The sequence below is a fragment of the Oncorhynchus mykiss genome, chromosome 15 (genome assembly GCF_057628025.1).
Source record: "Oncorhynchus mykiss isolate SJ-2025 chromosome 15, ASM5762802v1, whole genome shotgun sequence".
Lineage (NCBI taxonomy): Eukaryota > Metazoa > Chordata > Actinopteri > Salmoniformes > Salmonidae > Oncorhynchus > Oncorhynchus mykiss.
Window position 1 is genome coordinate 69394347 of NC_143036.1, and position 24392 is coordinate 69418738.

At 41.6% G+C, this 24392-nt stretch overlaps 1 protein-coding gene across 1 annotated transcript in view; it reads right to left on the bottom strand.

Moving 5' to 3' along the window:
- LOC110501000 (uncharacterized) overlaps window positions 1–24392 on the bottom strand; it is a 153453-nt gene that overhangs the window by 61504 nt on the left and 67557 nt on the right. Inside the window, exons 60-83 of the mRNA XM_090200936.1 lie at window positions 23617–23682; window positions 21911–21955; window positions 21733–21768; window positions 21623–21649; window positions 21461–21526; window positions 15634–15696; window positions 14900–14917; window positions 14790–14825; window positions 14586–14624; window positions 14461–14496; window positions 14229–14360; window positions 13341–13445; window positions 12881–13087; window positions 12563–12652; window positions 12133–12177; window positions 11570–11644; window positions 11041–11130; window positions 10828–10884; window positions 10609–10662; window positions 9100–9189; window positions 8887–8943; window positions 8668–8721; window positions 6255–6314; window positions 6091–6144 (exon numbers count right to left, since the gene is read on the bottom strand). Of these exons, the coding sequence (XP_090057062.1) occupies window positions 6091–6144; window positions 6255–6314; window positions 8668–8721; window positions 8887–8943; window positions 9100–9189; window positions 10609–10662; window positions 10828–10884; window positions 11041–11130; window positions 11570–11644; window positions 12133–12177; window positions 12563–12652; window positions 12881–13087; window positions 13341–13445; window positions 14229–14360; window positions 14461–14496; window positions 14586–14624; window positions 14790–14825; window positions 14900–14917; window positions 15634–15696; window positions 21461–21526; window positions 21623–21649; window positions 21733–21768; window positions 21911–21955; window positions 23617–23682 (1602 nt within the window). The remainder of the gene's footprint in view (window positions 1–6090; window positions 6145–6254; window positions 6315–8667; window positions 8722–8886; window positions 8944–9099; window positions 9190–10608; window positions 10663–10827; window positions 10885–11040; window positions 11131–11569; window positions 11645–12132; window positions 12178–12562; window positions 12653–12880; window positions 13088–13340; window positions 13446–14228; window positions 14361–14460; window positions 14497–14585; window positions 14625–14789; window positions 14826–14899; window positions 14918–15633; window positions 15697–21460; window positions 21527–21622; window positions 21650–21732; window positions 21769–21910; window positions 21956–23616; window positions 23683–24392) is intronic.

The following is a 24392-nucleotide window of genomic DNA, read 5'->3' on the forward strand; positions in this document are numbered from 1 at the left end:
ACCCATTCCCTGTGCTGTTCCCTCCATGCTAACTGTTGATTTGACCATGTAATATCTTCTCTGAACCCCTTCCTTGTGCTATTCCCTCCATGCTAACTGTTGATTTGACCATGTTATATCTTCTCTGAACCCATTCCCTGTGCTGTTCCCTCCATGCTAACTGTTGATTTGACCATGTAATATATTCTCTGAACCCCTTCCCTGTGCTGTTCCCTCCATGCTAACTGTTGATTTGACCATATAATATCTTTTCTGAACCCCTTCCCTGTGCTGTTCCCTCCATGCTAACTGTTGATTTGACCATGTTATATCTTCTCTGAACCCCTTCCCTGTGCTATTCCCTCCATGCTAACTGTTGATTTGACCATGTAATATCTTCTCTGAACCCCTTCCCTGTGCTGTTCCCTCCATGCTAACTGTTGATTTGACCATGTAATATCTTCTCTGAACCCCTTCCCTGTGCTGTTCCCTACATGCTAACTGTTGATTTGACCATGTAATATCTTCTCTGAACCCCTTCCCTGTGCTGTTCCCTCCATGCTAACTGTTGATTTGACCATGTAATATCTTCTCTGAACCCCTTCCCTGTGCTGTTCCCTACATGCTAACTGTAGATTTGACCATGTTATATCTTCTCTGAACCCCTTCCCTGTGCTGTTCCCTCCATGCTAACTGTTGATTTGACCATGTTATATCTTCTCTGAACCCCTTCCCTGTGCTGTTCCCTCCATGCTAACTGTTGATTTGACCATGTTATATCTTCTCTGAACCCCTTCCCTGTGCTGTTCCCTACATGCTAACTGTTGATTTGACCATATAATATCTTCTCTGAACCCCTTCCCTGTGCTGTTCCCTCCATGCTAACTGTTGATTTGACCATGTAATATCTTCTCTGAACCCCTTCCCTGTGCTGTTCCCTCCATGCTAACTGTTGATTTGACCATGTAATATCTTCTCTGAACCCCTTCCCTGTGCTGTTCCCTCCATGCTGTTGATTTGACCATGTGATATCTTCTCTGAACCCCTTCCCTGTGCTGTTCCCTCCATGCTAACTGTTGATTTGACCATGTAATATCTTCTCTGAACCCCTTCCTTGTGCTATTCCCTCCATGCTAACTGTTGATTTGACCATGTTATATCTTCTCTGAACCCATTCCCTGTGCTGTTCCCTCCATGCTAACTGTTGATTTGACCATGTAATATATTCTCTGAACCCCTTCCCTGTGCTGTTCCCTCCATGCTAACTGTTGATTTGACCATATAATATCTTTTCTGAACCCCTTCCCTGTGCTGTTCCCTCCATGCTAACTGTTGATTTGACCATGTTATATCTTCTCTGAACCCCTTCCCTGTGCTATTCCCTCCATGCTAACTGTTGATTTGACCATGTAATATCTTCTCTGAACCCCTACCCTGTGCTGTTCCCTCCATGCTAACTGTTGATTTGACCATGTAATATCTTCTCTGAACCCCTTCCCTGTGCTGTTCCCTCCATGCTAACTGTTGATTTGACCATGTAATATCTTCTCTGAACCCCTTCCCTGTGCTGTTCCCTACATGCTAACTGTTGATTTGACCATGTAATATCTTCTCTGAACCCTTCCCTGTGCTGTTCCCTACATGCTAACTGTTGATTTGACCATGTAATATCTTCTCTGAACCCCTTCCCTGTGCTGTTCCCTCCATGCTAACTGTTGATTTGACCATGTTATATCTTCTCTGAACCCCTTCCCTGTGCTGTTCCCTCCATGCTAACTGTTGATTTGACCTTTTAATATCTTCTCTGAACCCCTTCCCTGTGCTGTTCCCTACATGCTAACTGTTGATTTGACCATGTTATATCTTCTCTGAACCCCTTCCCTGTGCTGTTCCCTCCATGCTAACTGTTGATTTGACCATGTTATATCTTCTCTGAACCCCTTCCCTGTGCTGTTCCCTCCATGCTAACTGTTGATTTGACCATGTTATATCTTCTCTGAACCCCTTCCCTGTGCTGTTCCCTACATGCTAACTGTTGATTTGACCATATAATATCTTCTCTGAACCCCTTCCCTGTGCTGTTCCCTCCATGCTAACTGTTGATTTGACCATGTAATATCTTCTCTGAACCCCTTCCCTGTGCTGTTCCCTCCATGCTAACTGTTGATTTGACCATGTAATATCTTCTCTGAACCCATTCCCTGTGCTGTTCCCTCCATGCTAACTGTTGATTTGACCATGTTATATCTTCTCTGAACCCCTTACCTGTGCTATTCCCTCCATGCTGTTGATTTGACCATGTCATATATTCTCTGAACCCCTTCCCTGTGCTGTTCCCTCCATGCTAACTGTTGATTTGACCATGTAATATCTTCTCTGAACCCCTTCCCTGTGCTGTTCCCTCCATGCTAACTGTTGATTTGACCATATAATATCTTCTCTGAACCCCTTCCCTGTGCTGTTCCCTCCATGCTAACTGTTGATTTGACCATGTAATATCTTCTCTGAACCCCTTCCCTGTGCTATTCCCTCCATGCTGTTGATTTGACCATGTCATATATTCTCTGAACCCCTTCCCTGTGCTGTTCCCTCCATGCTAACTGTTGATTTGACCATGTAATATCTTCTCTGAACCCCTTCCCTGTGCTGTTCCCTCCATGCTGTTGATTTGACCATGTGATATCTTCTCTGAACCCCTTCCCTGTGCTGTTCCCTCCATGCTAACTGTTGATTTGACCATGTAGTATCTTCTCTGAACCCCTTCCTTGTGCTATTCCCTCCATGCTAACTGTTGATTTGACCATGTTATATCTTCTCTGAACCCATTCCCTGTGCTGTTCCCTCCATGCTAACTGTTGATTTGACCATGTAATATCTTCTCTGAACCCCTTCCCTGTGCTGTTCCCTCCATGCTAACTGTTGATTTGACCATATAATATCTTTTCTGAACCCCTTCCCTGTGCTGTTCCCTCCATGCTAACTGTTGATTTGACCATGTTATATCTTCTCTGAACCCCTTCCCTGTGCTGTTCCCTCCATGCTAACTGTTGATTTGACCATGTAATATCTTCTCTGAACCCCTTCCCTGTGCTGTTCCCTCCATGCTAACTGTTGATTTGACCATGTTATATCTTCTCTGAACCCCTTCCCTGTGCTGTTCCCTACATGCTAACTGTTGATTTGACCATATAATATCTTCTCTGAACCCCTTCCCTGTGCTGTTCCCTCCATGCTAACTGTTGATTTGACCATGTAATATCTTCTCTGAACCCCTTCCCTGTGCTGTTCCCTCCATGCTAACTGTTGATTTGACCATGTAATATCTTCTCTGAACCCCTTCCCTGTGCTGTTCCCTCCATGCTGTTGATTTGACCATGTGATATCTTCTCTGAACCCCTTCCCTGTGCTGTTCCCTCCATGCTAACTGTTGATTTGACCATGTAATATCTTCTCTGAACCCCTTCCTTGTGCTATTCCCTCCATGCTAACTGTTGATTTGACCATGTTATATCTTCTCTGAACCCATTCCCTGTGCTGTTCCCTCCATGCTAACTGTTGATTTGACCATGTAATATATTCTCTGAACCCCTTCCCTGTGCTGTTCCCTCCATGCTAACTGTTGATTTGACCATATAATATCTTTTCTGAACCCCTTCCCTGTGCTGTTCCCTCCATGCTAACTGTTGATTTGACCATGTTATATCTTCTCTGAACCCCTTCCCTGTGCTATTCCCTCCATGCTAACTGTTGATTTGACCATGTAATATCTTCTCTGAACCCCTACCCTGTGCTGTTCCCTCCATGCTAACTGTTGATTTGACCATGTAATATCTTCTCTGAACCCCTTCCCTGTGCTGTTCCCTCCATGCTAACTGTTGATTTGACCATGTTATATCTTCTCTGAACCCCTTCCCTGTGCTGTTCCCTCCATGCTAACTGTTGATTTGACCTTTTAATATCTTCTCTGAACCCCTTCCCTGTGCTGTTCCCTACATGCTAACTGTTGATTTGACCATGTTATATCTTCTCTGAACCCCTTCCCTGTGCTGTTCCCTCCATGCTAACTGTTGATTTGACCATGTTATATCTTCTCTGAACCCCTTCCCTGTGCTGTTCCCTCCATGCTAACTGTTGATTTGACCATGTTATATCTTCTCTGAACCCCTTCCCTGTGCTGTTCCCTACATGCTAACTGTTGATTTGACCATATAATATCTTCTCTGAACCCCTTCCCTGTGCTGTTCCCTCCATGCTAACTGTTGATTTGACCATGTAATATCTTCTCTGAACCCCTTCCCTGTGCTGTTCCCTCCATGCTAACTGTTGATTTGACCATGTAATATCTTCTCTGAACCCATTCCCTGTGCTGTTCCCTCCATGCTAACTGTTGATTTGACCATGTTATATCTTCTCTGAACCCCTTACCTGTGCTATTCCCTCCATGCTGTTGATTTGACCATGTCATATATTCTCTGAACCCCTTCCCTGTGCTGTTCCCTCCATGCTAACTGTTGATTTGACCATGTAATATCTTCTCTGAACCCCTTCCCTGTGCTGTTCCCTCCATGCTAACTGTTGATTTGACCATATAATATCTTCTCTGAACCCCTTCCCTGTGCTGTTCCCTCCATGCTAACTGTTGATTTGACCATGTAATATCTTCTCTGAACCCCTTCCCTGTGCTATTCCCTCCATGCTGTTGATTTGACCATGTCATATATTCTCTGAACCCCTTCCCTGTGCTGTTCCCTCCATGCTAACTGTTGATTTGACCATGTAATATCTTCTCTGAACCCCTTCCCTGTGCTGTTCCCTCCATGCTGTTGATTTGACCATGTGATATCTTCTCTGAACCCCTTCCCTGTGCTGTTCCCTCCATGCTAACTGTTGATTTGACCATGTAGTATCTTCTCTGAACCCCTTCCTTGTGCTATTCCCTCCATGCTAACTGTTGATTTGACCATGTTATATCTTCTCTGAACCCATTCCCTGTGCTGTTCCCTCCATGCTAACTGTTGATTTGACCATGTAATATATTCTCTGAACCCCTTCCCTGTGCTGTTCCCTCCATGCTAACTGTTGATTTGACCATATAATATCTTTTCTGAACCCCTTCCCTGTGCTGTTCCCTCCATGCTAACTGTTGATTTGACCATGTTATATCTTCTCTGAACCCCTTCCCTGTGCTATTCCCTCCATGCTAACTGTTGATTTGACCATGTAATATCTTCTCTGAACCCCTTCCCTGTGCTGTTCCCTACATGCTAACTGTTGATTTGACCATGTAATATCTTCTCTGAACCCTTCCCTGTGCTGTTCCCTACATGCTAACTGTTGATTTGACCATGTAATATCTTCTCTGAACCCCTTCCCTGTGCTGTTCCCTCCATGCTAACTGTTGATTTGACCATGTAATATCTTCTCTGAACCCCTTCCCTGTGCTGTTCCCTCCATGCTAACTGTTGATTTGACCATGTAATATCTTCTCTGAACCCCTTCCCTGTGCTGTTCCCTCCATGCTAGCTGTTGATTTGACCATGTAATATCTTCTCTGAACCCCTTCCCTGTGCTGTTCCCTACATGCTAACTGTTGATTTGACCATGTAATATCTTCTCTGAACCCTTCCCTGTGCTGTTCCCTACATGCTAACTGTTGATTTGACCATGTAATATCTTCTCTGAACCCCTTCCCTGTGCTGTTCCCTCCATGCTAACTGTTGATTTGACCATGTAATATCTTCTCTGAACCCCTTCCCTGTGCTGTTCCCTCCATGCTAACTGTTGATTTGACCATGTAATATCTTCTCTGAACCCCTTCCCTGTGCTGTTCCCTCCATGCTAGCTGTTGATTTGACCATGTAATATCTTCTCTGAACCCCTTCCCTGTGCTGTTCCCTACATGCTAACTGTTGATTTGACCATGTAATATCTTCTCTGAACCCTTCCCTGTGCTGTTCCCTACATGCTAACTGTTGATTTGACCATGTAATATCTTCTCTGAACCCCTTCCCTGTGCTATTCCCTCCATGCTAACTGTTGATTTGATAACAACCTATGAGTAGTTGATATCAGTGTAATAGAAAAATATCCCTAGTAAATAAATCTGTTTACTTTTTGTCTGTCATGGTATCGATTTCTTCCTCCGGCAGTTCCTGGCATGTATGCCTGAAACAGCAAAGACTCAAATATTTCTGGCAAATGCCATTGTTTTCTAAAAATGATGTACTCTTACATTGTGTTTGAATGGTAATTCATATTTTATTCAGTGTACTTACCATGTAATCTGGCCAGGGGGCGCTCTTCCTTACTCTGACCTGGACATGAGATGGTCCCGCCTGCCAATTCCCAAAACCACTTCATGAGTCATTGATTATAAGTCATTGATGTGCCATTACCACTGTGGGGAGTTCCCATGGTGCTTGGCCTACAGCCGTAGTGTCCCACTCATGAGTGTGTGTGAGTGTGAGAGTGTGTGAGTGTGTGCGTGAGTGTGTGTGTGAGTGTGAGAGTGTGTGAGTGTGTGAGTGTGAGAGTGTGTGAGTGTGTGAGTGTGTGCGTGAGTGTGTGTGTGAGTGTGAGAGTGTGTGAGTGTGAGAGTGTGTGAGTGTGTGAGTGTGTGAGTGTGTGAGTGTGTGCGTGCATGAGTGTGTGTGTGTGTGTGTGTGTGCGTGAGTGTGTGTGTGTGTGTGTGAGTGTTTGTGTTTGTGAGTGTGAGTGTGAATGTGTGTGTGTGTGAGTGTGTGCGTGAGTGTGTGTGTGAGTGTGAGAGTGTGAGAGTGTGAGAGTGTGAGAGTGTGAGAGTGTGAGAGTGTGAGAGTGTGTGAGTGTGTGAGTGTGTGCGTGCATGAGTGTGTGTGTGTGTGTGTGTGTGTGAGTGTGTGCGTGCGTCCGTGCGCAGCCCTGGATCAAGTGTATATGTCCCTTCAGATTGTGATGTATCAGAAATGGATTACTGGCTCTAATGTTAGATGAAAGAAGACACAAAGACTTCTGATCATTTGAACATTTACTTACATGCGCACAGAGAGGTTAAATACAAAGAGAAAACTTTAGACTGCCAACATTTCACCAGTGTAAACAGGTTTGAATACTGTATATTCTGAAGAATATGATGGAAACACATTTCATTGAAAAAGTACTAAGTAATACAGAAAAGGAACAAAATACAATCTATTTCCATGTTTTCAATAAATAACATTTGGTTGAGGAATTGATAAGCAGCGATACACTGAAAACATTAGAATATGGTTGAACAAATTACGAGGAGGTTAAAACTGTTGTAATACTGAAGCGACAGAGAGATACTACAGCTTAGGTCCAATGTAACGGTTTCAACTTCTTTAATAAATAAATTAGTTTATGCAAAGTCGATGCTAAAATAACACTGACATCTGATGGAAGGATTTATTAGTCCAATAATCCTTATATAATACACTGTCTTGATTTAACTTAGCTTTACCTATGTATTGTTCATCTTTTAGGTATTTGAATTAAGTATAACACACGATTCTGGTCATAGAAGTGGCATTGGACGAGTGACATTGGACAAATTACATCATCATTGCGCGACGAAGCGAAGTCCCTCCTCATGTTATGCTGGTCAGGTTAAGGGTAGACTGCTCCTCACCAGCGATACACTTCACTTCACAGTTTATACCAACACTCCGTGTTTACTAATCTACAGTCTCAATCTTTCTGGATTCAGGAAAGGTCCTGTGTTAAAAATAAAAAGTAAACAAAAAAACAGAAAAAAAAATGTAATCAGTAAGTGTATAAATTCACTCATGAAGAGTTCATATTTTGTTTGCAGCTCTTGACATTCCCATTCAGGCAAAGTTCAGAGGTCATGCTCAATGCATGCTGGTATATGGATGTCTTTCATTGCAAGTTGGTCCAGTTGTGTCCAATCTTTTAATCAAATGTCTTTATATACTTTTATTATAACGATGGCCTAATATTTATTGTTTAAAATGACATGTGGAATTGTGGTACCTTTTGCACTGGTGAAATGTTCACAGTTGTTAGTCAGACGAAAGATCTCAACGTACGCAGTGATGACAAGTGCTCAGATCACTACGATGGTTGGCCAATCATTATTATGACACAATCTGACTATGTATTCATGTTAGTGAACACTGGGCAGGGCTTTATTTTGTGAATTCTAATCAACCAAGAAACACATAAAGAAGATAAGTTAGAAAATATAAATGATATCAATTACCTACAATCTTTGTATTGGAATGCCAATGATAATCATTGGATCAAAGCACTTTGCATCACATTCATACACCCACAGTCCAACGGAGGCATACATGAACTGAAACACCATTAATAAAGACGAATAGAAGGCTAGTTGTGTTCATTTACACCTCATATCCCTCAGGATCATGGTTAGTAAAGACTAATAGAAGTCTAGTTGTGTCCATTTACACCTCATATCCCTCAGGATCATGGTTAGTAAAGACTAATAGAAGTCTAGTTGTGTCCATTTACACCTCATATCCCTCAGGATCATGGTTAGTAAAGACTAATAGAAGGCTAGTTGTGTCCATTTACACCTCATATCCCTCAGGATCATGGTTAGTAAAGACTAATAGAAGGCTAGTTGTGTCCATTTACACCTCATATCCCTCAGGATCATGGTTAGTAAAGCATCAGGTAGAATCATGCAGTCAGTCACAGACTTACCTTCTCTGTTTCTTCCGTTGTGCTGGGAAGGACAGGTGTGATGAATTCCCCCTGCTTTGGAACAAAGTGTAGTATGTTTCCAGAACAATATATAATACAGCAAACACACACGTCACATAGCCTTCTACCACTCAACTCAGAGCTGTCCATGGTGCTGGCTCTGCTTGACACAGTTCGCACTTTACAAAGTATCTCAGGAAAAGAGCTCCAGTTTCATACCTTTTCACTGTCTCCTGGTGACTGGGATGGATATGGACCTAAAGTTGTCAGGCCACTCTAAGAAACATGGACATATAATCAGTAATGACCACTACTGGATAGAATGCCGTATGTACATTTCCTGGTTCAAAGGTCAAAATGACATGTTTTACTATCCGTTGTCTTTACTATCATCTATATCTAGAGAGACAGTGGCAAAGGAAAAGTGTTCACCTCTTTGCTCATTCCATGTAGTGTGCTTTCTGTTGTGATTTCAAACTCCCCTTGCTTTTCAATTGACAGTGAGGGATCATCTGTGGAATCCTTCAACAAAAATTTAAAATAACTATGAAAAACATTCCACTCTAAAACACTTTTACAAACGTCACAAAATAACGACAGCATTACTGGTGAGTGAGACAGTCATCTGAGTTCGACACGCAAACCACAATTAATAACAGGTATATAAATGGCATATAATGATAAACTAATCAATTCCTAATAATTCATTATTTTCAGGGAAGTGGGTGGGGACCCTAATCAACTGTATGACTTCCTCCTTTTGTCTCTAGAGATGTACACATGCAATGTCAACAACACACCCTCCTCATGAATGTGTGTGATGGACTCATTAATACATGTATTGCATCAGAGTAATTGAGTTTCAGGTACCTTCTTTTAACTCACTAATCATTTGAGTTTGTAGAGTTTGAATTAGGAGGGTTCCCACACTATGCTGATCACTACCATAACACAATCAGGGCACTGCTATAAGACTCAAAGTATTGGTGTGGATAATGGGCAGCCCAGTGAGCTAAAAATGTCATTGGAGAAGTGAATTTTGGTTGCAGCTCTTGACATTACCATTCAGGCAAAGTTCAGAGGTCATGCACCAATGCATGCTGGGATACAGTATGTATGTCTTCCATTGTAAGTTGGCCCAGTTGTGTTAAATCTTTAAGTCAAATATAAATTTAGTTTATTTAAGTCTTTAAATATTTTTTTTTCACGCAGGCCTAATAATTAATGTTTAAAATTGGAATCGTGGTACCTTTTGCACTGGTGAAATGTTCACAGTTTTTAGTCAGACGAAAGATCTCAACGTACGCAGTGATGACAAGTGCTCAGATCACTACGATGGTTGGCCAATCATTATTATGACACAATCTGACTATGTATTCATGTTAGTGAACACTGGGCAGGGCTTTCTTTTGTGAATTCTAATCAAGAAACACATAAAGAAGATAAGTCAGAACATATAAATTATATCAATTACCTACAACCTTTGTATTGGAATGCCAATGATAATCATTGGATCAAAGCACTTTGCATCACATTCATACACCCACAGTCCAACGGAGGCATACATGAACTGAAACACCATTAATAAAGATGAATAGAAGTCTAGTTGTGTCCATTTACACCTCATATCCCTTAGGATCATGGTTAGTAAAGATGAATAGAAGGCTAGTTGTGTCCATTTACACCTCATATCCCTCAGGATCACGGTTAGTAAAGACTAATAGAAGGCTAGTTGGGTCCATTTACACCTCATATCCCTCAGGATCATGGTTAGTAAAGACTAATAGAAGGCTAGTTGTGTCCATTTACACCTCATATCCCTCAGGATAATGGTTAGTAAAGACTAATAGAAGTCTAGTTGTGTCCATTTACACCTCATATCCCTCAGGATCATGGGTAGTAAAGCATCAGGTAGAATCATGCAGTCAGTCACAGACTTACCTTCTCTGTTTCTTCCGTTGTGCTGGGAAGAACAGGTGTGATGAATTCCCCCTGCTTTGGAACAAAGTGTAGTATGTTTCCAGAACAATATATAATACAGCAAACACACACGTCACATAGCCTTCTACCACTCAACTCAGAGCTGTCCATGGTGCTGGCTCTGCTTGACACAGTTCGCACTTTACAAAGTATCTCAGGAAAAGAGCTCCAGTTTCATACCTTTTCACTGTCTCCTGGTGACTGGGATGGATATGGACCTAAAGTTGTCAGGCCACTCTAAGAAACACGGACATATAATCAGTAATGACCACTACTGGATAGAATGGCGTATGTACATTTCCTGGTTCAAAGGTCAAAATGACATGTTTTACTATCCGTTGTCTTTACTATCATCTATATCTAGAGAGACAGTGGCAAAGGAAAAGTGTTCACCTCTTTGCTCATTCCATGTAGTGTGCTTTCTGTTGTGATTTCAAACTCCCCTTGCTTTTCAATTGACAGTGAGGGATCATCTGTGGAATCCTTCAACAAAAATTAAGAATAACTATGAAAAACATTCCACTCTAAAACACTTTTACAAACGTCACAAAATAACGACAGCATTACTGGTGAGTGAGTCATTAATTCATGTATTGCATCAGAGTAATTGAGTTTCAGGTACCTTCTTTAAACTCACTAATCATTTGAGTTTGTAGAGTTTGAATTAGGAGGGTTCCCACACTATGCTGATCACTACCGTAACACAATCAGGGCACTGCTATAAGACTCAAAGTATTGGTGTGGATAATGGGCAGCCCAGTGACGTAAATGTGTCATTCCAACCCTGATCCCTGAGGTGTACTAGGAAAGATGACATCATAGGGTGTCCACCCACAGATTTAATACTGTAGTTAGGATTAATAATATGTACCAATCAAATAATTAGGAATGTTAATTTACATCTCACTTGACAGTTACTCACCTCATATTCATAACTGTACTCATCCCCATCGTATAATCCCTCCTCCTCCGCTTCCTCTTCCTCCTCTGTACTCGTCTTCAGAGAGGAGAGAAAAAGGTGAGTCCCTTATGTAAATGGGGTCAAGAGGCGATATCTTTCATAAATATGTCTATCATAAACATGTATTTGACCCAAAGCAGCAAAGATAGAGTACAGGACATGACTTACAAGTCCAAAACAATAAGGACAAAATAAAAAAGCAAGTTAGGAGAAAAAAAAATCATGCTTTTAGTCATTTTAAAATGTCTGTTATGATGATTTAATACCTTTTATTGATCAAGTTAGGCACAGCAAGTACAGTTTAATAAGCTTAGTTTTAATTTAGGCTTAGAATTCGATAAATGTTATATTTGCTGAGAAAGAAATGATAGTAATTATTTTCTCACTGTCATTTGAAGGAGTTGAGGTTAAAACAGGTGAGGGTGACATGCTTAGCAACAGACTGTGACAACGTAAATGTTAGACATGTTTAGTTTGGGCATTTATATGGTTATTTTGACTCCATCTTTAGTTTGGGCGTTTACCAGGCGTTGTCTTTGCCTCTTATGTCGTCCTTTCTGTCCCTTGCCCTGGTTCAGAATTTCACAGTTAAAAGTTGTAATGCTTTATAGGAAATACAGATCTAACATGCTGTGGTAGTTATGGTCAAAGATATTTACATCTGTGTCATGGGCTGATTCATGGGAGAGAATATGATCGCTAAAAAAATATGTAAATTTAAGAAAATGTTAAAGGGAAAGTTTCCATGTTTTCTTTTACAGTATCTATTTAGACCTATTTAAATATAACATTTGTTTGTATAGTCATTAATACAAATAGGTTGTGAACAACTTACATTTAATTGCATAATTGATGTCCAAATTACATACTTTTCTCAAATGTTGAAATTGATTTGAACCCAACAAGGTTGTGTTTATCAGATGTATAAAATATATCTATTTGTAGTGACATCACCTTCCGTTCCCGACTCTTCTTTTTCTTCAAGGAGTCTTCCCCACTGAGGAGAACAGTTTCTACTATTGTCCCTGGTACCTCAGAGACCCTCTAAAACACACACACACACACACACACACACACACACACACACACACACACACACACACACACACACACACACACACACACACACACACACACACACACACACACACACACACCTTGTACTATTCATAGTTCACTTTTAAAAGTTAATTTGACAGCCACTGTTTGGTTGTGGTTTTGAGTAGAGCCAGTGTTTGGCTGTGGGGTTTGAGTAGAAGAGGTACCCCTTACCTCTTCAGACGTTGTGTTGTTAAATGTTGAGTTTGATAAAGCCAACTTGGGGGAGGGAGCTTCACTGAAGTCCTCGTCCACTGTCAGTGTCCCCTCTATCCCCTTAGAGGTGCTCTCTATCCTCCCCACGTCTTGGACCCCATTAAGACCATTAAGAGGGGTGAGACTCCAGAATGTGGGGCCCTCCGCCGTTTCATTCGAAGCATCCTTCATGAGATAGAGACCTGGATGAATAACTACATACTGTAGTACAACAGTGTATCTGTTCGGATACATAAATAGACTGGGCTTTATAATATAGGTTGATTTCTGGGATACAGATAAAGACTAGTCGTGGACTAAAAACAATACTCAATTGATAATCTCCATAGAACTAGCTTTTTTTGTGTTAGGGTTAGGCTTAATATGTGTGAGGGAAAGCGTTCCTATGTCATGTAGCATGTTTGGAGTGGATACTTACAGAGTTAGGTTCTGGTAGCTGTCTGTCTAGGTCAGAGTCAACTGCCTTCTCTATGGTGTCCATCTCTGTCAGAGGCTCCTTGGAGATCTCATATTTTACAGTTCTCTGTTCAAAACACACACTCATGAGTCCAGCACTTACACACTCATGAGTCCAGCACTAACACACTCATGAGTCTAACACTAACACACTCATGAGTCCAACACTAACACACTCATGAGTCCAACACTAACATACTCATGAGTCCAACACTACCACACGCATGAGTCCAACACTACCACACTCATGAGTCCAACACTAACACACTCATGAGTCCAACACTACCACACTCATGAGTCCAACACTAACACACTCATGAGTCCAACACTACCACACTCATGAGTCCAACACTACCACACTCATGAGTCCAACACTAACACACTCATGAGTCCAACACTAACACACTCATGAGTCCAATACTAACACACTCATGAGTCCAGCACTAACACACTCATGAGTCCAACACTAACACACCCATGAGTCCAACACTACCACACTCATGAGTCCAACACTACCACACTCATGAGTCCAACACTAACACACTCATGAGTCCAATACTAACACACTCATGAGTCCAACACTAACACACTCATGAGTCCCAACACTAACACACCCATGAGTCCAACACTAACACACTCATGAGTCCAGCACTATCAAAGAGTTCTGATACCAGGCTTGTCACCAGGGTTATGGTAAATTACATTTCAATTCAGTCAATTCAGAAAGAGAATTGACATTCCAATTTCAATTTTCCTTATTGAACTTCTCCCAGGAATAACCCACTAAATGACCAGGTATGTCCCCTGGTGTGATTAGGGTTGAAGAGATATGCATGGACTGTGTACATACTGTGTAGTCAGTGATAATGTTGGAGCCGTGTTTCTCCTTCTCATTGACTCTCCTAGAGGTGGTTAGCTCCTGCAGAAGCTCCTCCATGCCGTCCTGCAGCAGCCTGTCAATCAGTGCCTTCAGCAAGGGCAGCTGGGAAACAGAGTCTTTCTTAATGAGACAGCCACCTTGGGCAGTGAAATGAAAAACTTTGAACTACAAAACTGTTTGGGATTCGGAGTCAAGAGCTTACCCTTATGCCATAGTCTTCAAACATTACTTCAATGTTCTGGGAAGGAGAAAATAAAACATTTTTTTCCATGATTTGTTGTTTTCCATGAAATGTATGTGCCGTTAATGTAGTTCTGAGATGTCTACCTTCATGTCAGCTGCTTTCCCTGGAAGACCAGCGTCACCCTGAGGAATAGGAGCAATAGGACAGGTCAAAACCATGTCCTTTCCAAAGTCCTCACTTATTTCATTTCACTGACTGGATGTGTCAAACAATATTTGCTAACACTTTCTAATACATTTCATGAATAAGCACGAATAAATCATAATTTTTTACTGGGAACACATGACTTTCTTTCCTTTCAATCCGCTCTCTCCTTGCTCTCCCTGAACATATAAAGTAGACATTACAATTCCACATCAGTTATATCTTCAATCATCAATAAAGTAAAGAAATGTACCTTTATCCCTGGTGGACCCTAAACACAGAGACAGAGGAGCAGAGGAGGATATCAAGCACATTCCAAAAACAAGTCTAAAGCTAAGCCCAGCTAGCCACTTTTGGATCATATCAACTCATATAAATCACATGTCCTATATAGGATCATATGTAATCAATCAATCAATACACCATCCATCCAAAAACCCACCAATCCATCCACCAACCCACCATTCATCCATCCACCAATCCACCAACCCACCATTCATCCATCCACCAATCCACCATCCATCCATCCATCCACCAACCCACCATTCATCCATCCATCCATCCACCAACCCACCATCCATCCATCTACCAACCCACCATCCATCCATCAACCCACCAACCCACCATCCATCCACCAACCCACCAATCCACCAATCCATCCAACCTCAAATTCACCGATCCACCCATCCACCAATCCATCCATCCATCCATCCACCAACCCACCAATCCATCCATCCAATCCACCCACCCACCCACCCACCCATCCATACATCATCCACCCACCCACCCATCCATACATCCATCCACCCATCAATCCATCCACCAATCTACCAGTCCATCCACCAATCCATCCATGTCAATCAATCAATCAACATATACAGTATACACATCTTGCCAGGCAGTTGTTGGGTGTAGATGCTGCAGCTGACTATGCCCATTAGATTCAATTGTATATAGAACCATGCAGAGTATGAACATTGTGCTTACTTTAGCCCCAGGAGGTCCCATTGGCAAAGGGAATGCCTGTCTCATCTCTTCAAGGGTGGCACCCTGGGAACATTCATCAACAATACAGTCAGAGGCAGTCTGACTGTATCTATGCTGCAATACAGCCAGAGGCAGTCTGACTGTATCTATGCTGCAATACAGCCAGAGGCAGTCTGACTGTATCTATGCTGCAATACAGCCAGAGGCAGTCTGACTGTATCTATGCTGCAATAGTCTATGTGCCGGCGGGCTAGGGTCAGTCTGTTATATCTGGTGTAATTCTCCTGTCTTATCTGGTGTCCAGTGTGAATTTAAGTATGCTCCCTCTAATTCTCTCTCTCTCCCTCTCTCCCTTCACTCCCAGAGGACCTGAGCCCTAGGATCATGCCTCAGGACTACCTGACCTGATGACTCCTGGCTGTCCCTAGTCCACCTGGTCATCCTGCTGCTCCAGTTTCAACTGTTCTGACTGCGGCTAGGGAACCCTGACCTGTTCACGGGATGAGCTACCTTGTCCCGGACCTGCTGTTTTTAACTCTCTCTCTCCACCGCACAGCTGTCTCGACCTCTGAATGCTCGGCTATGAAAAGCCAACTGAAAAGCCAATTTACTCCTGAGGGTACCTGTTGCACCCTCTACAAGCACTGTGATTATTATTTGACCTTGATGGTCATCTATGAACGTTTGAACATCTTGAAGAACAATCTGGCCTTAAATGGCCATGTACTGTTATAATCTCCACCCGGCACAACCAGAAGAGGACTGGCCACCCATCAGAGCCTGGTTCCGCTCTCGGTTTCTTCTTAGGTTCTGACCTTTCTAGGGTGCTTTTCCTAGCCACCATGCTTCTACATCTGCATTGCTTGCTGTTTGGGGTTTTAGGCTGGGTTTCTGTATAAGCACTTTGTGACATCTACTGATGTAAAAAGATCTTTATAAATACATTTGATTGATTGAGGCAAATATGGTTAAAATATCTAATGCCATAAAAGTTTGGACACACCTACTCATTCCAGGGTTTTTCTTAATGTTTTACTATTTTCTACATTGTAGAATAATAGTCTTGACATCAAAACTATGAAATAACACAAAGGGAATCATGTAGTAACCAAAAAAGTGTTAAAACAAATCAAAATATATTTTATATTTGAGATTCTTCAAAGCAGTCACCCTTTGCCTTGATGAAAGCTTTGCACAGTCTTGGCATTCTCTCAACCAGCTTCATGAGGAAGTCACCTGGAATGCATTTCAATTAACAGGTGTGCCTTGTTAAAAGTTAATTTGTGGAATTTCTTGTCTTCTTAATGCGTTTGAGCCAGTCAGTTGTGTTGTGACAAGGTTGGGGTAGTATAATGAAGACAGCCCTATTTGGTAAAAGACCAAGTCCATATTATGGCAAGGACAGCTCAAATAAGCAAAGAGAAGCAACAGTATATCATTACTTTAAGGCATGAAGGTAGTCAATCCGGAACATTTCAAAAACTTTGAAAGTTTCTTCAAGTGCAGTCGCAAAAACCATCATGCACTATGATGAAACTGGCTCTCATGAGGACCGTGTCATGTCTTTGGCATCATTAAAGGTGAAGACTGTTATTTTATCAAATAAATTCTCAGTAATTATTATTACGTGATTAAACTAATCATGTAAATGTAATTAACTAGGAAGTCAGGGCACCATGGAAACTCTTCAGATTACAAAGTTATAATTTTCCGAATATAACTCTTCAGATATTTTAATATCTGATCAATTAGTCCTCTATTAATTAATTATTCTTTACCTTACGTCACTCTCATTTCAAACTTCGTAGAATTCTTGGTTATCTGCACGAACCCAGCCTAAACTATAAATCATCCATACACCAATTGGCTTAATCATTTATTTACTAACTAATCACAGAAATGCATAAACAAACAAACAGTAGATATTGGTTACTAACGATAGGGAATATTCCCTAAGGGCTAAGCCGATATGACGGCTTGGTGGAAAAGGAAAGGGGGCGGAGACAGATAAAGGAGCTGGAAAGACAAAAGGGCTTCACTTCACAGTGGATAATTAAATTCATTGAAATGCTAATCCTTCGCACATGAACGCTCGCTCATTCGGGAATAATTACAATCAATATATTTACGGCCATATGTCGTTGCTATCTTCTCTGTTGGAATTGTCAGTCCGTCTGCTGGAGAGTCAGTTCATCAGAGAGTGGTTGTAGGTCTATCTGTATCTCCTGATAGTGTCTGTTGTAATGGGTACGTCAGGTGTCCATTGTTCTTAGAATTAGATGTTTCGGCGGTTGTCGGTATTCGCATCCCAGGTTTACAGAATTTCTAGCTGCAGACTAGTAATTAGTATCTAAGATTTTCTCTTATTCTGTAGGGATCGATAGTCTCAGAGTTTAACCATTGCCAGCCGTGTAGCCAATGCGCCACATGGTATGGTTTTCCAGTCTTGGTACTCAACTATTTGCAATCACAGCTCACGCTGGGGGTTTGCTTAGTCTGCTTATTCGTAACAATAGAAAAGGGCGGTTCCATGACGCCAGATCATGTCTGTGCTCATGGGGGTGTGGCCGCTGACTAGTTAAACTTTACAGGGAATACAATTCTCTCATTCCAAAGGTTAACATCACAAATAGTTTAATCTTTACTCATTCATTTTATACAAGAATTAGATGCAAACCCCATAATTGAGAAATGTACACATTCAGAGATATAGCTGTGTGATATAGTTGTGTGTGTTTCCTGTCCTCCATGAGGTCACCAGATGAAACATACTCGTCATACCCATCACTTAAGTGTCCACGGACCCTTCCCACATTCTTACAAGTGGACATATAATTTAATTCCCCCATTTTGGGGATTTAGGAGTTCAGCCAAGTGAAATCCTTTGTTCACTCTGTGGTCTCTCTCTCTGCATGACCAGGGGGAGAGAGTCTCTGCCATGAATTTATGGCCTGAGATAACAGAACCTGGGTGTAGGAGAGAGTGAGAGAGAGGGGAAAGCCACGATCTACACCAAGAAATGGCCACGTAATGACAACCGCCACAGGAAAGGAAGACCCAGAGTTCCCTCTGCTGCAGAGGATAAGTTCATTAGAGTTACCAGCCTCAGAAATTGCAGCCCAAATAAATGCTTCACAGAGTTCAAGTAACAGACACATCTCAACATCAACTGTTCAGAGGAGACTGTGTGAATCGGACCATCATGGTCGAATTGCTGCAAATAAACCACTACTAAAGGACACCAATAATAAGAAGAGACTTGTTTGGGCCAAGAAACATGAGTAATGGACATTAGACCGGTGGAAATCTGTCCTTTGGTGTGATGAGTCCAAATTCTAGATTTTTGGTTCCAACCGCCGTGTCTTTATGAGACGCAGAGTAGGTGAACGGATGATCTCCGCATGTGTAGTTCCCACCGTGAAGCATAGAGGAGGAGGTGTGATGGTGTGGAGGTGCATTGCTGGTGACACTGTCTGTGATTTAGAATTCAAGGCACACTTAACCAGCATGGCTACCACAGCATTCTGCAGCGATACGCCATCCCATCTGGTTTGCACTTAGTGGGACGATCATTTGTTTTTTAACAGGACAATGACTGTATAAGGGCTATTTGACCAAGAAGGAGAGTGATAGAGTGCTGCATCAGATGACCTGGCCTCCACAATCACCCAAACTCAACCCAATTAAGATGGTTTGTGATGAGTTGGACCACAGAGTGAAGATAAAGCAGCCAACAATTGCTCAGCATATGTGGGAACTCCTTCAAGACTGTTGGAAAAGCATTCAAGGTGAAGCTGTTTGAGAGAATGCCAAGAGTGTGCAAACCTGTCATCAAGGCAAAAGATGATTACTTTGAAGAATCTCAAATCTAAAATATATTTAGACTTGTTTATCACTTTTTTGGTTACTACATGATTCCATATGTGTTATTTCATAGTTGTGATGTCTTCACTATTATTCTCCAATGTAGAAAACAGTAAAAAGAAAGAAAAACCCTTGAATGAGTAGGTGTGTCCAAACTTTTGACTGGTATATATACAGTGCCTTGCGAAAGTATTCGGCCCCCTTGAACTTTGCGACCTTTTGCCACATTTCAGGCTTCAAACATAAAGATATAAAACTGTATTTTTTTGTGAAGAATCAACAACAAGTGGGACACAATCATGAAGTGGAATGACATTTATTGGATATTTCAAACTTTTTTAACTAATCAAAAACTGAAGAATTGGGCGTGCAAAATTATTCAGCCCCCTTAAGTTAATACTTTGTAGCGCCACCTTTTGCTGCGATTACAGCTGTAAGTCGCTTGGGGTATGTCTCTATCAGTTTTGCACATCGAGAGACTGAATTTTTTTCCCATTCCTCCTTGCAAAACAGCTCGAGCTCAGTGAGGTTGGATGGAGTGCATTTGTGAACAGCAGTTTTCAGTTCTTTCCACAGATTCTCAATTGGATTCAGGTCTGGACTTTGACTTGGCCATTCCAACACCTGGATATGTTTATTTTTGAACCATTCCATTGTAGATTTTGCTTTATGTTTTGGATCATTGTCTTGTTGGAAGACAAATCTCCGTCCCAGTCTCAGGTCTTTTGCAGACTCCATCAGGTTTTCTTCCAGAATGGTCCTGTATTTTGCTCCATCCATCTTCCCATCAATTTTAACCATCTTCCCTGTCCCTGCTGAAGAAAAGCAGGCCCAAACCATGATGCTGCCACCACCACGTTTGACAGTGGGGATGGTGTGTTCAGCTGTGTTGCTTTTACGCCAAACATAACGTCTTGCATTGTTGCCAAAAAAGTTCAATTTTGGCTTCATCTGACCAGAGCACCTTCTTCCACATGTTTGGTGTGTCTCCCAGGTGGCTTGTGGCAAACTTTAAACGACACTTTTTATGGATATCTTTAAGAAATGGCTTTCTTCTTGCCACTATTCCATAAAGGCCAGATTTGTGCAATATACGACTGATTGTTGTCCTATGGACAGAGTCTCCCACCTCAGCTGTAGATCTCTGCAGTTCATCCAGAGTGATCATGGGCCTCTTGGCTGCATCTCTGATCAGTCTTCTCCTTGTATGAGCTGAAAGTTTAGAGGGACGGCCAGGTCTTGGTAGATTTGCAGTGGTCTGATACTCCTTCCATTTCAATATTATCGCTTGCACAGTGCTCCTTGGGATGTTTAAAGCTTGGGAAATCTTTTTGTATCCAAATCCAGCTTTAAACTTCTTCACAACAGTATCTCGGACCTGCCTGGTGTGTTCCTTGTTCTTCATGATGCTCTCTGCGCTTTTAACGGACCTCTGAGACTATCACAGTGCAGGTGCATTTATACGGAGACTTGATAACACACAGGTGGATTGTATTTATCATCATTAGTCATTTAGGTCAACATTGGATCATTCAGAGATCCTCACTGAACTTCTGGAGAGAGTTTGCTGCACTGAAAGTAAAGGGGCTGAATAATTTTGCACGCCCAATTTTTCAGTTTTTGATTTGTTAAAGAAGTTTGAAATATCCAATAAATGTTGTTCCACTTCATGATTGTGTCCCACTTGTTGTTGATTCTTCACAAAAAAATACAGTTGTATATCTTTATGTTTGAAGCCTGAAATGTGGCAAAAGGTCGCAAAGTTCAAGGGGGCCGAATACTTTCGCAAGGCACTGTATATAGTTTTTTTCCATCATCATTTTTTTACTTGGTGGGGTCAAATAAAACCACATAGGATGCCTATTGGAGAACCCTGCAATAGACAGACGGGTTATCATGGATAATGTAGAAGATTGTTCTTACATGGTGCACCAGTTTGTAGGGAATGTGGAGATGTACTTACCTCTTGTTGAGTGACCAGAACATGGGTACCAGGTGGGCCCGGAGCACCCAATTCCCCTTTTTTACCCTGGGGGGAGATAGGAGAAATTAACAATTGGGCTTAATTATCATGTTAATAATTTGATGATAATTAATACTGCCTTATTAAAATAAAATATCTTACCTCAGCTCCCGATTCACCTGTATCACCCTAGGGTTAGAGACGCAAAATCACAAATATGGTTTATTGTGTTGGTGTGTTTGGGGAATAGCCAGACTTGCTCCAAATCATACCTTTTTGCCATCATCTCCCCTTTGTCCTTGCTCTCCCTGTCTCAAGAGAAGAATTAGGAAGACTTAATTTTGGGGGTATTTGTGGGTATTTTTTAAGTGATCTCATTAAAATGCTGGAACAGAGCAGGAACATTAAAAAAAATACAATATTATTTGACAAAGAGAAACAAATGCTCACATCTTTTCCAGCCAGACCTCTCTTTCCATCAATGCCAGGTCTACCCTACATATCAGGAGGTAAATATTCCACTTACAACTAGCAAAAAAATATAACTTCAAATAATGACATAGTGTTTTTGCTATACAAATCATAGCCAAATTGTTGGAATACCTATGTACAGTTGAAGTCGGAAGTTACCATACACTTTAGCCAAATACATTTGAACTCAGTTTTTCACAATTCCTGACATTTAATCCTAGTACAAATTCACTGTCTTAGGTCAGTTAGAATCAGCACTTCATTTTAAGAATGTGAAATGTCAGAATAATAGTAGAGAGAATGATTTATTTCAGCTTTTATTTATTTCATCACATTCCCAGTGGGTCAGAAGTTTACATACACTCAATTAGTATTTGGTAGGATTGCCTTTAAATTGTTTAACTTGGGTCAAACATTTCAGGTAGCCTTCCACAAGCTTCCCACAATAAATTGGGTGAATTTTGGCCCATTCCTCCCGACAAAGCTGGTGTAACTGAGTCAGGTTTGTAGGCCTCCTTGCCCGAACACGCTTTTTCAGTTCTGCCCACACATTCTCTGTAGGATTGAGGTCAGCGCTTTGTGATGGCCACTCCAATACCTTGACTTTGTGGTCCTTAAGCCATTTTGCCACAACTTTGGAAGTATGCTTGGGGGTCATTGTCCATTTGGAAGACCCATTTCTGACCAAGCTTTAACTTCCTGACTGATGTCTTGAGATGTTGCTTCAATACATCCGCATCATTTTCCTCCCTCATGATGCCATCTAGTTTGTGAAGTGCACCAGTCCCTCCTGCAGCAAAGCACCCCCACAACATGATGCTGCCACCCCCGTGCATCACGGTTGGGATGGTGTTCTTCGGCTTGCAAGCCTCCCCCTTTTTCCTCCAAACATAACGATGGTCATTATGGCCAAACAGTTCTATTTTTGTTTCATCAGACCAGAGGGCATTTCTCCAAAAAGTACGATTTTTGTCCCCATGTGCAGTTGCAAACCGTAGTCTGGCTTTTTTTATGATGGTTTTGGAGCAGTGTCTTCTTCCTTGCTGAGTGGCCTTTCAGATTATGTCGATATAGGACTTATTTTACTGTGGATATAGATACTTTTGTACCGATTTTCTCCAGCATCTTCACAAGGTTGATTTGCACTTTTCGCACCAAAGTACGTTCATCTCTAGGAGACAGAACGCTTCTCCTTCCTGAGCGGTGTGACGGCTGCGTGGTCCCATGGTGTTTATACTTGATTTATTTTGGTTTTCCCATGATGTCAATCAAAGAGGCACTGAGTTTGAAGGTAGGCCTTGAAATACATCCACAGGTACACCTCCAATTGACAGAAGCTTCTAAAGCCATGACATCATTTTCTGGAATTTTCCAAGCTGTTTAAAGGTACAGTCAACTTAGTGTATGTAAACTTCTGACCTACTGGAATTGTGATACAGTGAATTATAAGTGAAATAATCTGTCTGGAAACAATTGTTGGAAAAATGACTTGTGTCATGCATAAAGTAGATGTCCTAACCGACTTGCCAAAACTATAGTTTGTTAACAAGGAATTTGTGGAGTGGTTGAAAAACGAGTTTTAATGACCTAAGTGTATGTAAACTTCCGACTTCAACTGTATATTAAGTCATGTCAAATTGAATTACTGTATGTGTATATTATAATGATGACAGAAACATACTCACTGGGGTCCCAGGTAAACCAGGCATTCCAGCAATCCCCATCCTGCCTTGGTCTCCTTTCTCTCCCCTCTGCTCAGACCGACACACACAGGCACGCACACATGCACACGCACACACACACACACGCACGGATGCACACACACTCGCATGCACACACACGCACACACACACGCACACACGCACGCACACACACACACGTTTCCCATCTATAAGTGGGGTTCCTTGCCCTCTGTATACATTATGATATTGTTAAATGACTCATGGATGACTAACAATCATCAACCTAGTACAACATTGCTAGTACATAATGTTCAATGAATAGGCTGTAATCACCAATCCCCTATACAGTAGGTGAACCTGTGACAAGTTCCTGCTGAGAGAAGTCCACATACTATGCACAGCAGAAGGCTTTCTCATCAGAAGCCTTAAACGTGTAAATTATGAAAGTCACACCACCAACTGTATGGTTTTTGATCATTTAAATGAATAATACCTACTGTTTGATTCTTGAAGAATATAACTTAGAAAAACATTGTGAGCTAGCTTGACTGTCTAATCCCAACGTAACCCAAAACATCTTCTGAAGTACTTGGTTAGTCCATGCACATCATCAATCAATGTAATGTAGTGTAATGCAAGAGGGAAACTGCTGTAGTCCTAGAGAACCACAGCCAATGCAGGGTTTTGTCTCACCAAGCAGTAACACTCCCTGAATCAACTGATCACCAACTAACAACGGTCTTTAATTTAAACCACAATTGGTTTAATCAGGTTTATCA